Here is a 15,581-nt window from a genome sequence, read left to right on the forward strand (position 1 = left end):
CATTTTCAGCAATAAGGCAATGCAAAGTGCTTTACATGAATTAGAAGGAAATGCAAAGAGTGGCAAAGAGGTTGAGGTCAGGGGGTGTGTTTTGTCTGTCGCCATGTATGATGTGTATGCAGATGTCTTATTACAGCCTGTTCTCCCAAAAAAGTCTCTGATGTGGTGGTATTATCCAAGAGCAAGTCCTTGAGAGTTCAGCCATACTTTGGGAGGGGTGAGGAGATGGGAAGGAGCAGTTTGTTTACATGAACTCTAGGAGATTTGAGATAGCCAGCAAGCTAAGGCCAACACAAGGGAGCCAGATTCAGAATAAACTAATTTTCTTTAGATTGGACAGACTTCAAATTTTCATCTGCCCTAGAGTTTCAACCAGTACATCTCTGTTAAGTCCAATCATCCAAATTAGCATGATTGTTCCCACCAGGCCAGAACTAGCAACTTCTCCATGATCCATTTCATTTCGCTAGTGAGTTTTAGCATCCAGAGTTTGTCCCACAGCATGTCAGTCTGAGTGTTTGCTAGTCAGTCCAATCCATCACAGATCTGTCAATATGCCAGGTGTCCATCAACTCTAAACAGCAGAGATCCTGTTATCATGAATCCAAATAAATCAAGATGATACATTTTCTAGATGAGGGATATATACTCAGAGGTATGTATCCCGCAGTGGGACAAGTGGGCTCTCCTCTGCCCAGTCTTCTCATTGAGAAAATGTTATCAATTGCATTGAGAGACCAGTTAACCAGATCCATTATTTGTAGTTTCGGATAATGTGCAAAGAAAGGCTCTAAAAAAGCAGCACAAAGACAGAGTAAGCAAGGCGAGAATGAGTAGGGAGGGAAGCAGAGGAAAAAAGCGTCCGCCTTCAAAGGGAAAGTAAACTAAGCAACTAAGACTTTGAGTAAGACTGACTTAAATTTGTTAAGTTAAACCAGCTTAATAAGTTCAGTTGGATAAACTTAATTGAATTACTTAAAATTGAAGCAATTCGATTAAGTTGGTTCAACTTTTCTTTTTTCATTGTACAGGATCTTTGAAAAACTAAAATAAGTTAAAACATACATTTAAATTCTAGCTCTATTTTAAGTACAGTGTGAGTGGTAATGTAATTTTAGATATTTTAGTTTTTTAGTTTGGAACGACTTAAAAGTTTGAGCTGACTTTCTGTAGAATTTAGTCAGAGTTTTTAATTATTCATTAGGAAAAAAATTATTTGAGTAAAAGTGGCAAAGTTGTCATGGTAAACACACTTAATAAATTAAGTCATAAAAAATTTGTAAATTGAGTTGGATAAACAAAGAATTTTGTTGGATGATCATAATATATTGAGTTAGATGAGCATAATAAATTGAGTTGGTCAGATGTAGGATACGAAATTGGCATTGAACTCAATTGTTTCAAGTCAAGTCAAAGTAAAAAGTTCCTTAAAAGTAAAAAGTTAAAGATTTGTAACTTTTAAGATAATTGAACACAAAAAAGTAAGTTGTCATCACTAAACCAAAAGAATTAAGTGAGATTAATGTAAATAAGTCTATAACATGAACTACAGCCCAAATACACTTTTTAGTGGTTCAAAAACATGTTAGACAGGGGGAGACCAAAAATAATATTTATCCTGAGTAGAAGTAAATGTTTGATAGATGTCTTTTGATTACTTTCCTTTTTGTTTATTTGTTTTCCATGAACTGGCAAGATTGCTAATTTATTTACTGATTCAGGGTTTAAAAGTTCAAAATGGAACAGATGGAATTGGTATGGTGGACTTTAACCTGAACCAGATACTTCAATAAAACTCCAAACTGAATTTGAATTATAAGCTTTCTTTTCTCTGTATTGTGCCCTGAGATTACTTTATTTGGCATAAGGACAGTATAAATGAACTGATTTAAAGTGATTTCTACCTTTCCATACGGGTGGTGAGTTCAGTGAGGGACTGCAGGAAGTGTGAAGCAGCAGTTGGGGGTGGCTGACGAAGATGCTTCATCTTCCAACCCAGTTCCCTTTGTTGGATGTACCTATCTTGAAGCTTCTGGAACAATTCAGAAATCATCTAAATGAACATGAAAAAAAAACAATGTGGTTATCTGGAACATCACCCATGACCATAAACTATTTATATGCACCTAAAAGCTGTTATCTTAGAAGAAATTTTTAATATATTGTTGGTGTGATGGTAGAGGTTCACCCAGCAATCTGAAGATTGCTGCTTTGATACCCACTTCATCCACCTGTGTTTTGTGTCCTTGGGCAAGGCACTTCACCCACATTGCCTGCTGGTGTTGGTCAGAAGGGACGATGGCATGAAATAGCAGCCGCTCTTCTATCAGGCAGCCAGAGGCAAGTTGTAGCAACCATCCAGTATCTTGCAAGTCATCAGAGTGTGAAAGTGTGCATGAATGGGAATTACTGATTCTGGAGTGTTTTTGAGAATCATTTGAGGTTTGAAAGCACTATGTGAGTCTGATGTCATTATAAGTAAAAAAAGTCCTAAAATACCTATGGTTATAATGGTATTTTAATCCAATTAAAGAAGTTAAAGTTGGCACACATCTCTTAGAAACATGGTATACTGTATGTCTGCAGGGTGGTGCAATGGTGAAGACTCTTATTTAATGGTAAGGTTCCTCATTACCATACCATCCTGGAGTGCTTCTGCATCAAGCCTCTAGAGCAGGGGTCTCAAACTCAATTTACCCGGGGGCCGCTGGATGTAGAGTCTGGGTGAGGCTGGGCCGCATTCACACACACGGTCTCCTCAGCCGAACCTTTCTGATTGCCTATTACCATATTTGGCCGTAGTCAGGCGCTGTAACAGCCGTAATTATGTAGTGTCTCTTTAAGATACTCTAGTATTGATAATGATGTCAGAAGTATGCGCCACGGCTTCTCTGTAGAGAGCGTGGGAGAAACGTGCTAGACGGACATGTTAGCTCCCTAACTTTTTAGTAATGTTACGGGTTGTTTGGACGCTGCTCAATTTTCATGTCTGATAATATAGCAGCCGTTCAACCGGGCTTTGTAAGGTTGGTGAAGAGTGTATTTATTAAAGGACAACACTGTGGAATTCCCAGTACCAGTGTGGTTGTGAGTTTTTGACCGTCCTGACCAATCTGCTGCCTCCTCTCCTCCCTTAAACACAACCCAAGCGTTACAGCACCTAACCTTAATTACGTTACACTGATCAGCGACTTCCGGGTCTAGACTGGATGCTGAAGCACGTGAAGCGGGAGCGACCGCGGAAATTGCGCATGTACCGCATGCAAATAATGACAAATAGAAAATGCAAATAGGCCCGGCCGATGTCCCGCCCCCGAGAGCAATATACTCCACCGTGATTGGTAAGTTCGTTCAGCTCCGCACACAACACTGAAAAGTGCCAATTATATCAAACTCGCGGGCTGCACTAATATTAAACTTTCATATTAAGGCGGGGGCCACAAACTATCGTCCCGAGGGCCGCAGTTGGCCCGCGGGCCGCGAGTTTGAGACCCCTGCTCTAGAGCCTCTGTTCTCTACAAGCCTTTCCTGATTTTTGCTGGATAACTCCAGTTTCCTCACACACTCCAAAACTATGACTGCTAATAGTGATGGGCAATCTGAAGCCAGGCGTGTACCGAGGAAAAAGGAGGCGTGTCAGATGAAGCCCTGCTTCGATGAATGTCATCTTGCTGAAAACCACGTGAATGGCACCAAAGATGTCTCGCATTGCATGGGTCACGTGACTGCTTCATTTTGCGTGTCGGTTTTCAAAATAGAAGCGTGATGAGCCGTGCTGCTTCATGGCATGGGTTGTTGTATTTGATCGCGCATCAGAGGAGTATTTGTCTTCAGCAGTGACCGAAATGAAAAGGAACCTTTTATAGTTCATGTTCAACGATTTTGATGATAGCATTCATCAAAATATAGCTACTGTTTGTTACCAGTCGCAGGGCGTCATCTGACACGCCTCCTTTTTACTCGGTACACGCCTCGAAGCCTGGCTTCAGATGGCCCATCACTACATAGAACAAGTAGACGAGAAATAAACTAGACTCAGTAAAGAAGAACTGAAGTGAAAATGGAAATGAGGCAGAACTAATAGAAAAAAGTAAGGAACACACACAAAAAAATGACAGAACCCAAAGCAAAACTCAAACCACCCCAGATATGACAATTACCATATCTTTATGAGGAATATTATGAGTATTATGAATAATGTGTTAGTTGGTTCACCTTTATCCGGCTTCTTGCAAAAAGCTCCACAATTTCTGTCCTGAACTGGTCTTGATTCTTATTGAGGAAATTATGGACCTGCCAAAAGATGGTGGCAGTTCTTTGTTCCAGTCTTCTACAAGTACAAATTAGTTGTTTAACATCAAAAGTGGTGAATACAATACCTGATATGTGACAGGTCCTGCATAGTGATGAATAGTGAAGACTGGTATTGGGTTCTTTGGTTTGGTATAGAAGGGGTTGGTTGCATGGTGGTAATGGCATTTCTGAAGGAAGGTGTGGTCAGTAGCCTATAAAACCCAAAAGAAGTTTCACCTAAGTTAAAGCTATATTTTTATTTATATACACACACCCACATGCACACACACAAATTGCTTTTCCTCAGTGCCTGGCATTAATTCTGAAAAAATGTTTTGGTTTGTTAGGATTACAAAAATTATTTATGAGTTAAATACCAGAACAATGAGAGATGACTTTTAAAATTAATTTGTTTTTAAACATTTACATACCCAGATAACAATGTCATAGCTTCATCAACTTTTTTTAGGATCATTCACAATACACACACACAACCTCACACGCCCCCGCACACACACACACACACCCACCCACACACACACACACACACACACACACACACATATATATATATAAAACTGTTTTTGCTGCAGTTATCAAGTTTCCAGAGTTCTGGTAGCACAATCCAGAAAGATGGTTCCAGCATGTGGAAGCCCAGTTCCATCTCCATGGGAAAACCACAGATGAGACCAAGTACTTCCATGTAGTTGCTGTGTTGGATTCCGTTTCCACCCGCTGTCTGATGGATCTGCTGAGGAACCCACCAACCGCTAACAAATACAGCGCGCTCAAAGAGAATCTGCTTCGGCTCTACCAACTGTCAGACGCGGAGCGGGCCAATCGTTTGCTCTCTCTGAATGGCTTGGGGCAGTGGTCCCCAACCCCCAGGCCGCGGACTGGTACGGTCCGTGGACCAATTGGTACTGGGCCGCGCAAGAAATAATTAAATACTTCCGTTTTATGTGTTGAGTCTGGAGGATCTTTGATTTTGAAAATCCTTTAACCGGATTCTGTCGTTTACATCTTGTGCGCCAACATTGAGCCCACAAGCAGCAGAATGTGTCGGTCGTCTCTCGGTACGTGGTACTAAAAAGGTTGGGGACCACTGACTTGGGGGATCGCAAGCCCTCCGAGCTGATGGAGAACATGCTGGCATTACTTGGCTCGGGAGATGTTAACTTCCTTTTTATGTATGTATTTCTCCACCAGCTTCCTCCACCTGTTCGCACCGCGCTGGTCATCTCTCCACTGATCCGGACAAAAAATTATCGTTCCCTTGCTGAAGCGGATCAGATTTTCTTGGCTTCCAGGCACTACAGTTTGAATGCTCTTCAGAGAGAGATATGTAGACACCCTTATGAGCTTATGAATTTAATCGGTGGACTGATTTATGACCCTAATTATTGATTGCTTTTAATTTCCGGTGACTGGATATGCCCGCCCCCAAAACAAACATTCCACCCCCCAAAATAAACATTCCTTTGACATCTGTTAGTTCCATCTTTGTGACACTTTGTTTTAGTAAACTCCTTCTGACCTACGAGTTTTAAAAGGAATACAATTAAAGTATGAAAAAACAATAAGTGTTAGATAATCAAGAATAATATACAGTATCTAGCATATACTATACCTAGAGAAGTTTAAATAGATTTGGAATGTTGTAATTACCTCTGGTTTTAAACAGAATGTCTTTCTGATACACAGCGTGAAGCGGGGAGGACTGACCCCAGTCCTGCTCAACATGCCATCGTGTGAGGGGGTAAAAGCCCCTGGTGCATTATTTACGGTAGCACAAAAACCTCTCTGCTTTTGTTTCTTTCTTTCCTTCTTAGACTAGGATTACCGCCTCAGAGCAAAGGTTGCTTTTGTGCATTTAGATGTGGAATACCTCGCCATGGCCACAGACCAACTGATCGACCAGGATATTCTGGCCTTCAAAGCGGCTGAATCCAGTTTGCATTTAGAGGCGGTCTCTTTTCATGAGTGTGGCGCAACCCTTCTTTGCGACTTCTCGACTGGCAAATAACGGTCTTTGGTCCCTTCTGTTTGTTCCTGAAGATATGGTGTTGATGGTCCTTCAGTTTTGTCATGGTTCTCAACTGTTCTGTCGCCCAGGTATTACCAAGACTTTGACAGTGGTTCAGTCATGATTCTAGTGGCCTACGCTGAGAAAGGACACACATTAGTTTGTGTCAGCATATGCCACCTGTTCCAGAGTATAGTGCTCTCGACACCCTCAAGCAGGTCTGCTGAGATCTCTACCGACTCCACATTGGCCGTCTTAATGGATTTTGTCACTGGCCACCTCCATCTCAAGGTAACACTGTAATTCTTACTGTGGTTGATAGGTTCTCCAAGATCCCGTTCCTCGCAGGTTGCCTTCAGCCCCTGATCTCGCTGATGTGATGGCCCGAGAACTGTTCAGACTTCTTTGGGTTCCCCTAACATCTTATCTAATAGAGGACCACAATTCATCTCCCACTTTTGGGGAGAGTTTTGCACTCTTCTCAGCATTGACATCAGTCTCTCTTCAGGTTTTCATCCTCAGACTGATGGCCAGACAGAGAGGATGAATCAGAAGTCTAAGTTGTGCATCCTTTGCATGGATGCTCCCAATTGGTGGTCCCAGAATTTACCTTGTCTGTCCTCCCAGCTCCTGGAAAACAAGTCCACACCATAATCCCCCCTCTACCAAGCTTTACATTTGGCAGAATGCAGTCAGACAAGTACCAGTCTCCTGGCTACTGCCAAACCCAGACTCGTCCATCAGATGGCCAGATGGAGAAGCGCGATTCTTTACTCCAGAGAACACGCCTCCACTGCTCGAGAGTCCAGTGGTGATATGCTTTACACCACTGCATCTGATGTTATGTACTCGGTGATGTATGGCTTGGATGCAACTGCTCCACCATGGAAACCCATGAAACTCTCTGTGCACTGTTCCTGAGCTAATCTGAAGGCCACATGAGGTTTAGTCTTGACTCTGTAGAAAGTTGGCGACCTCTTCACACTATGTGCTTCACCATTTGCTGACCCCGCTCAATCAATTTAAGTGACCTACCACTTTGTGGCTGAGTTGCTGTCGTTCCCAAACACTTCCATTTTTTAGAATGCATCTAACAGTTGACTGTGGAATATTTAGGAGCAAGGAAATTTCACCGGTGGCAGGTGGCATCCTGTCACAGTACCAGTTCCACACTGGAATTCACTGAGCTCCTGAAAACGTCTTAAAGAAAGAATTCTGGATCTCCACAAGTCTGACATTATAAGATGTCTGAAGATGCCATGTTTATCTATTCAAACAATCATATGCAACTCTAAACAGTGTGGCAAAAACCAGCAATCCAACTATTCAGAAGAGAGAGATGTCGTGTCCCATAATTCTGTGTTTGTGCGCAGCTGCTTAGACTAATTAAGAAAATAACTTTGTATGTGGATGTTCGCACCTGTGAGATGCATGTTTGATCATCCAATATGCGGAGGATGCCATTTGGTCTGGAGGAGATCAATTCCAGACAGGAGTGAAAGTTCTCAAGTTGAACTGGATGCCAAGGAATCTGCTCTTTATTGTACTCCTCCTGCAAGACACACACAATTACACCGTACAGTTTAAGTAGTGAGATACACAGTACTATAAGTAGTTGATTTTAATTTTTCTGGTTTACCTGTTCCTGAGAAAGTAGAGTTTTGTTGAGAAAATTCTGCAACTGCTCATTGGCAAAGTTGATACACAGTTGCTCAAAGCTGTTCACTTCAAGATCCTTCACAAAGGGCAAAATAAAAGAGATGTAACTTACATCACCCCCCAAAAAACATATCCAGTGATGTATCTGAAGGTCCCAGGGTTAGAAAGTTGATTACCAACCTCAAAGCCGTAAATGTCTACAACACCAACAGTGCTGTCCATCTCTGTTGGGCTTAGCCAGTCATTAATTTTCTCCAACAACCAGTCAAACAAAACTGAATACAAAGCTTTGGCAATTGCATTTCTAGAGAGGAAAGGAAAACATGTATAAGCCTGCTTCCATCCAGAATTTCCAATTTACTTCATGACTTCAAAAAAATGAAGTCATGAAGTAAACATAAAATTGCAGGGGTGTGCTGTGGTGGCGCAGGGGGTTAGCCCCACGTTTGGAGGCCTTAGTCCTCGACGCGGACGTCGAGGGTTCGACTCCCGGTCCCGACGACCTTTGCCGCATGTCTTCCCCCCTCTCCTCACCCTCCTTCCTGTCTGCCTACTGTCGAAAAAATACGAGCCACTAGCGCCGCAAAAACTCTTCGGAGAAAAAAAAAACATAAAATTGCAACAGTTGGGCTTCATACCCAACTTTATATGCATATCTGCTAAATTTACTTAAATTAGGCCCAAGCAGTGAAGGTCTATTGCTGCAAAGGCCTATTGTATCTCTTTTCTGCCCAAAAATGGAAATTTGAGATCCTAAACATATTCAAAGACTCACCAAACTTCACCCAAAATCGTCCCCCATCTGAAATGTAACTTTTTTAATGTGATCAAAAAATCTATTAAACTAAATGGTATTAATTTAATGGCTCATTGGCAAAGTTGATACACAGTTGCTCAGATAGATTGGACATTGTAGAGATTTTAAACATTGTAGAGATATGAAGGTAGATCCTCTTCAAGTCAAGAAAGGAAGTCTTTTGAAGGTATGTCCTAAAATGTACAGGGAGCCAGGGCAAAGGGCAAATTTAGGCTATTTTTGACGTTTACACATCTCAAACTTTACCACCCTCCAAGTGATTATGAGCTATAAGCTTCATCTCTCATTGCATTGTGCTGGTAAGGGATCCAAATTTTAAGTTTTTGAGCATGTTTCTGAGTCAAGTGGCAAAAGTGGCATACTCACCAAAGCAAACAAAATGCTACACCTTTCACCCAGAAAGACTAAATTGCACCAAACTTTGTATGAGTCATTTCTGTTCAACCAAACTTGCAAACTGAAGATAAAATTATGAACAACTATTTCAGTGTTGAAAAATAAAATATGCCCTGATGACATTATGTCTTTAATGTATGTACAGTAGGTTAACAAATATAATGATGTTCTTGGTGATGCAGGCAGAAATAAAATGCTGAAATCATCTAAAAATTATTTTTTTACAGTGGAAAAGCCTTGACCAAAGACCTTATTTGCATATAACTTATAACGTCAAAATGTCTTTGCTATTTAGTTTATGTACAACTAAACTAGAATGCATCAAGTTATTTTAGGTTTGCAATACTTGCAATACTTCACACAACGTAACGTCATTTTTATATGTTGCAATAATTTATCCTATTGAGGCAATTGGTTTGCATAGATTTAAGTGAACACAACTTATTTTTCTTGATACTGTAGCATGTGTCATGTAATGAAGGTTCTGGAGAGACTGGCCTTAGCCCTTCTCAGGACTCAGGTGAAGTCAGGACTGGAGGTCCTGACTTAAAGATGCTGTTATCTACCTGTGGCAACGAGTTATGTTTTATTTGGTCTCAGGAGAAATCTTTGATTTCTCCAATGCTTTTAACACCATTCACCATTCAGCTGCTGCTGCTGGATAACAAACTGTGAGTTATGGGTATCAAGAGCTCAGTGATCTCCTGGATGGCTGACTACCTGACAAGCAGAGAACAGTTTGTCCCTCTGGAAAGGGCTCTATCTGATATGGTGGTCAGCGATACAGGGCCTTCTCAGAGCACTATGCTTTTTTGTCTGTCTTTTTCTCTCCACCTTACACATGACTGACCCCCAGTACAACACAGAGTAATGCCGCCTACAGAAGTTCTAAGATGACTCGGGGAAGTCATATGGGGAGAGTAGGGTGAATACTCTTCCCACTGTAACTAACTGATAGAAAACTTTGCGGATTGGACTGAACTGAACAACCTGAGGCTGAATGTGAGCAAGACTGGAGAGATATACTTCACAGCCACAGGGATTAGGGGGAGGAAGTGGAGGTGTTGGAGCACTATAAATATCTGGATGTCTAACACTAAGGCTGTGTACATGAAAGGAATAAGGAGACTCTACTTCTAGAGGAAGGTTCAACGTTTTAATGTCTGCAACAAGATATTGGAGATCTATCAGTCTGTTATCTGCAGCATCATCATTTTCACGGCTGTTTTTTGGGGGAAACCTTCCTTGCCATCAATTGTTACATTTGTTGTGGGGGCAGAGGCTGTCTCAAGACTAATATGGGCCAACAAAAGAATAACAACAACAAAAGAAAGAAGATCACAGTTTTCTTAGTGATAAATAAGGTAGTGAGAACCATATGAACTGAAATGTCTCGGTGGTGAAGTCATCTAAGTTGCCCAACAAACTAAGGGGATAGATTTAATATTTAAGATGATTTAAAGTCTAAATCAGGCAGGGGTAATAATTCTTTTGTGCCTTACTATATGTATAATTGCTTGCAGGGAAGTCCTTAATTAGTCAAGCTCAGAACTGTCATTTCTACAGTAGAATAAGTTTTAGTAACAAAAAAAGGGAACACTAACTGACATGACTCTGGGCCTGCTGCTGCTCTGCCAAGACAGGAAATGAGTCAGACTCATTAGTCACCTTGATTCTATGGCACTTTCCACAGACAGGGGGCAGTAGATGCGATCATAGCTGGTTTCCTAAAACAAAAACAAACTGTTTGCTCATGCGTATCAAGGTGGGTCTAATTGCTTAACAAAAAGCTACTTACTGTGACTTTGTGAGTGATTACTGTTTGAAGGGTTTCACATGAAATCTGTAACAAGGACCCAACCCTTCTGGCCTCTGCCTCACTGAAGATACGAGCCACCTCAAATGACTCACTCTGAAACAGCACCAACAAAGGTATGATATGAATGCCTTGCATCTCATTCTGACTGTGTCATTTAAAGACACATACCTCATATGAGCTGAAACAGATGTTACCAAGATGCAGAATAGAGGAGAGGATGGCCCAGATGTTGGAGATTTGATTTGCATGTAGGCCAATAGTCTCCAAACATTTAAGCAAAAGTTGAAAGTCTTGTTTTTCCTGTTTCCCTTTCAAAGCACAGGCACCACCCTACATGGTATAAGAAAAGTTGAAACATTTATAATAAGTGAAAATAAAAAAATACAACAGAAAAAACAAGAATTGATATGTTGTTGGTCTCATTTACTTGATTTAGGTAGTAATAAGTCTCAGCCCCCTGCAGGTACAGCTTCTCTTTGTCCCAGTCGTTCATACCTTCCAGCAGTTCATAGAACACATGATAGTTCCTCTCCTTATTGGCCTAAATTATAAATTAGGCAATAATTTAATTTTATTTGAATGTGCTGATTTACAATCACTTATAAGGCACAAGAGAGAAAGCAAAGATTTCATTGCATTGTTTGTAAAATGCTGTCTCACTATGTTCACTACAGTCAAATTAATTCTAGTTTAAAGATATTTTAAATTGCATACTTTAATTTATCTTAGACAAAGATTTGGACTGTGAACAGCCCATGCTGCAGGTACAGCTTAAAATTTTGAGATTTTAGCTTCAACTATAGAAACAACAATGGATGCAGCACCTGTGACAATAGGTGCCTCTACTTCTGAAGGTTGGATAAATAATTATCAAAATAAAATAAAGTGGAGAAAAAAATCATTAAGAATAGAAAAAAGATCCCTTATTATACCTCAAATATTCTGCAGCTTTAAATGTTTAATATGTAGTAATATTTATGGTTGCAGTTTAGTTTGATTTTGCTCATAGTGGTGTTATTAATTACTGTTTAATCATATTACACGCTATCCATCAGTGTTCTAAAAGATACCTGTCAGTTAATCTTATTTTGAGATATTGTGGAAATGTGCTGCCCCTCTTATTTTAGTCCTAACAATAATATGTCATGCTGTATTATATGGACATTGAGACTTCTGTTGAGCTGTAGCTGTGAACTAGGAAAAAACATAAATGTTCTCCAGGGTAATTTATGTGTTAGGTGAAGTGCATTTAATAATTGGTTAAACATATGTCCAACTGTAATGGAGTTGTAGGCAGGAATGAAACTAGTTTTAAATTCTTGCCGGTACTATGATGAAAATCGTCAGTGGCTCATTGTGTGAACCAAAATAAATAAAATCATAATATTTTACTGTACATGCTACCTTTCTGGATAACGCAAAAAGTAGAAGCACTTCACAATGTGGAAAACATATACTGTATTTTGGTTCTGCCGTACGGGGTCGAAAGTAATAAGTTATATTTAGAATAGAATAGAATAGAATTCAACTTTATTGTCATTGCACTGTCACAAGTACAAGCAACGAGATGTAGTTTGCATCTATCCAGAAGTGCTCTACGAGATATAAATATTTATTTACAGATGTACAAGACTATGTATGTATGGACTATAAGGGGTTATAGCAAGAGATATAGATATTGTGTATAAATATAAATATGGGAGCTATATGCACAGATTATACAGATTATACAGAATATACAAGAATGTTAGGGAATGGATTATAGATAAATAATGGTAGATAAAATTTACAGGTTGTATGTGTGTGTGAAGAAAACAGTCCATGATGTGTGTGTGTGTGTGTGAGGATAGTCCATGTGTTATTGTTGTATGAGAGGATAGGGGAGTACAGTCCTTATAGTTTATGTTTTATGTCGGGAGGCGTTCAAAAGCGTGACAGCTGTGGGAAAGAAGCTGTTCCGGTGCCTGGTGGTTCTGGTCCGTAGGCTTCTGTAACGCCTCCCAGAGGGCAGGAGGGAAAAGAGTGTGTGTGCTGGCTGAGTGGAGTCCTTTGTGATTTTCCCGGCCCTTTTCAAACACCGCTTCCTGTAGATGTCCTTGATGGCAGGGAGCGGTGCCCCGGCGATATACTGGGCAGTTTTCACCAACCTCTGCAGCGCCTGCCGGTCGGAGACAGAGCAGTTCCCGTACCAAGCTGTAATACAGTTGGTGAGGATGCTCTCAATGGTGCAGCGGTAGAAGTTCGTGAGGATCTCTGAGGACAGGCGGTTCTTCCTCAGGGTCCTCATGAAGAAGAGGCGCTGATGCGCCTTCTTAATGAGTTTGGAGCAGCTGGTCGTCCAAGTCAGGTCCTCGGAGATGTGGACTCCCAGGAACTTAAAGGTGTCCACACGCTCCACCACTGTCCCCTTAATGTGGATGGGTGGATGTGGGTCAGCGTTCCTCCTGAAGTCCACGATAAGCTCCTTGGTCTTCTCGGTGTTCAGCTGCAGGTTGTTTTTGTCGCACCACTCAGCCAGACGGTCTACCTCCTCCCTGTAAGCGGCCTCGTCATTATCTCTGATGAGGCCGATCACTGTGGTGTCGTCTGCGAACTTGATGATGGCGTTAGAGCCATGGACAGGTCTGCAGTCGTAGGTGAAGAGGGAGTAGAGGAAGGGACTCATCAAACAGCCTTGTGGCACTCCGGTGTTTATGATGATGGTGGATGAGAAGTGGTTGTCCAGCCGGACATGTTGAGGTCGACTGGTCAGGAAGTCGAGCAACCAGTTACACATGAGTGGACTGATGCCGAGGTCTGTGAGTTTGGTAATGAGTTGTGATGGGATGACAGTGTTGAATGCTGAACTAAAATCTAAGAACAGCAGTCTGGCGTAAGTGTTCTTACTGTCCAGGTGAGAAAGGACAGAGTGCAGCGCTATAGAGACTGCGTCCTCTGTGCTCCTGTTCTGCCTGTATGCAAATTGGTGGGGGTCTAGTGTGGGGGGGAGACAGGATCTGAGGTGTGCTAGGACCAGCCGCTCCAAGCACTTGGTAATGATGGGGGTAAGGGCTACCGGGCGGTAGTCATTGAGTCTGGTTGGGTTGGGATTCTTGGGGATTGGGACGATGGAGGTAGACTTGAAGCAGGTCGGTACCACAGCGCGGGCCAGGGACAGGTTGAAGATGTCCGTCAGCACTCCTGCCAGCTCCCCAGAGCACGTTCTGAGGACACGTCCAGGTATGCCATCAGGACCCGCAGCCTTGTGGGATTTAATCCTGCTCAGAGCCTCTCCTACGTCAGTGGGGAGGAAAGTCAGTGGCTGTTGGCCTGGGGTGGTAGCTGCTTTGGTTGCAGTTGTGGTATTCCCTCTCTCAAAACGAGCATAGAAGTTGTTAAGTTCGTTGAGGAAGGAGACATCAGTAGAAGCGGGGGTGGTATTGGGGTTCTTGTAGTCTGTGAGAATCTGAAGGCCTTGCCACATACGTCGGGGGTTGGCGTTAGAAAAATGTTCCTCCACCTTCCTTTTGTAGTGGTGTTTGGCCTTCTTGATTCCCTTCTTCAGCTCAGCCCTGGCTGCACTGTAAGTCTGTGCATCCCCTGACCTGAAGGCGATGTTGCGGGCCTTCAGCAGGAGACGAACGTCTCGGTTCATCCAGGGTTTCTGGTTGGGGTACATGGTAATGCGTTTGCAGGTGGTGACACGTTCTATGGTGGTGGAAATATGGTTCAGTACAGATGAGGCGTACTGATCCAAGTCTGTATAGTGGAAAATAGTCCAATCTGTATTCCTGAACCAGTCCTGGAGCACAGCGTCTGAGCCCTCTGGCCACACCTTTACTGTCCCCACGGTAGGTTTCACACGTTGGATGAGTGGTAAGTACCGAGGTGTGAGGAACAGGGAGAAATTTTTTTCTTTCGGAAATTTTTATTGTTACTTTAAGCATTTAAAACATTACATATTACAATTATACAGAAATTTTCAAAAATTTACAAATTCATCAGTTTACACTAAAAGAAACTAAGAACAAGAATATAAAATACAAAATCTCTGTGTGTTAAAAGTTGAGCAAGACCGGGGTGACTCCTTCCAAAGTCCGGGGCAGCCCCGACCTTCCAAACAGCGCTGGTGCTCAGAGGGGAAGCCTGCCCTGAAGCTCCTTCCCTCCTGCCTCACCCGGAGAGCCAGGCCGCCGCTGCTTGGACCTCTGCTCGTGGAGCGCCGGCTCCTTCGTCCACGGAGGCGCAGGCGATTCTTCTTGGTGGCTGTGTCCTTGGCGCGCCACCTGTAGCCCTTGATGTTTCTCTTTTTTCTGCCGCCATCCGGATCACAGCCACGGGGGGGCATCTGCCTGCGCCTGCTCACCAGCAAGTTTCTGGAGGTCCAAATGGCGTCTTTGATGGTGGCTAGGGTGAGCCACATCTCAGCAAAGTCCTTTTGCACTCCCACAGCAGGTGCCTCACCGACTTCGGCGCGTCGGGGGGGGGGGGTGTGTACACTGCAGTGAGGATGATCGAGGTGAATTCCCTTGGGAGGTAATAAGGTCTGCATTTGACCATTAAAAACTCCACATTCTGTGAGCAGTGACTCT

General features: G+C 42.4%; 1 protein-coding gene across 1 annotated transcript in view; it reads right to left on the minus strand.

The window, feature by feature from the left end:
- The window catches only part of myo15b (myosin XVB), an 89,838-nt gene that overhangs the window by 65,536 nt on the left and 8,721 nt on the right, over nt 1-15,581 (minus strand). Inside the window, exons 5-14 of the mRNA XM_032573826.1 lie at nt 11,438-11,551; nt 11,179-11,340; nt 10,990-11,103; nt 10,860-10,918; nt 8,159-8,282; nt 7,959-8,054; nt 7,740-7,871; nt 4,380-4,505; nt 4,216-4,293; nt 1,905-2,053 (exon numbers count right to left, since the gene is read on the minus strand). Of these exons, the coding sequence (XP_032429717.1) occupies nt 1,905-2,053; nt 4,216-4,293; nt 4,380-4,505; nt 7,740-7,871; nt 7,959-8,054; nt 8,159-8,282; nt 10,860-10,918; nt 10,990-11,103; nt 11,179-11,340; nt 11,438-11,551 (1,154 nt within the window). The remainder of the gene's footprint in view (nt 1-1,904; nt 2,054-4,215; nt 4,294-4,379; nt 4,506-7,739; nt 7,872-7,958; nt 8,055-8,158; nt 8,283-10,859; nt 10,919-10,989; nt 11,104-11,178; nt 11,341-11,437; nt 11,552-15,581) is intronic.

This window comes from Xiphophorus hellerii, chromosome 10 (assembly GCF_003331165.1).
Source record: "Xiphophorus hellerii strain 12219 chromosome 10, Xiphophorus_hellerii-4.1, whole genome shotgun sequence".
NCBI lineage: Eukaryota > Metazoa > Chordata > Actinopteri > Cyprinodontiformes > Poeciliidae > Xiphophorus > Xiphophorus hellerii.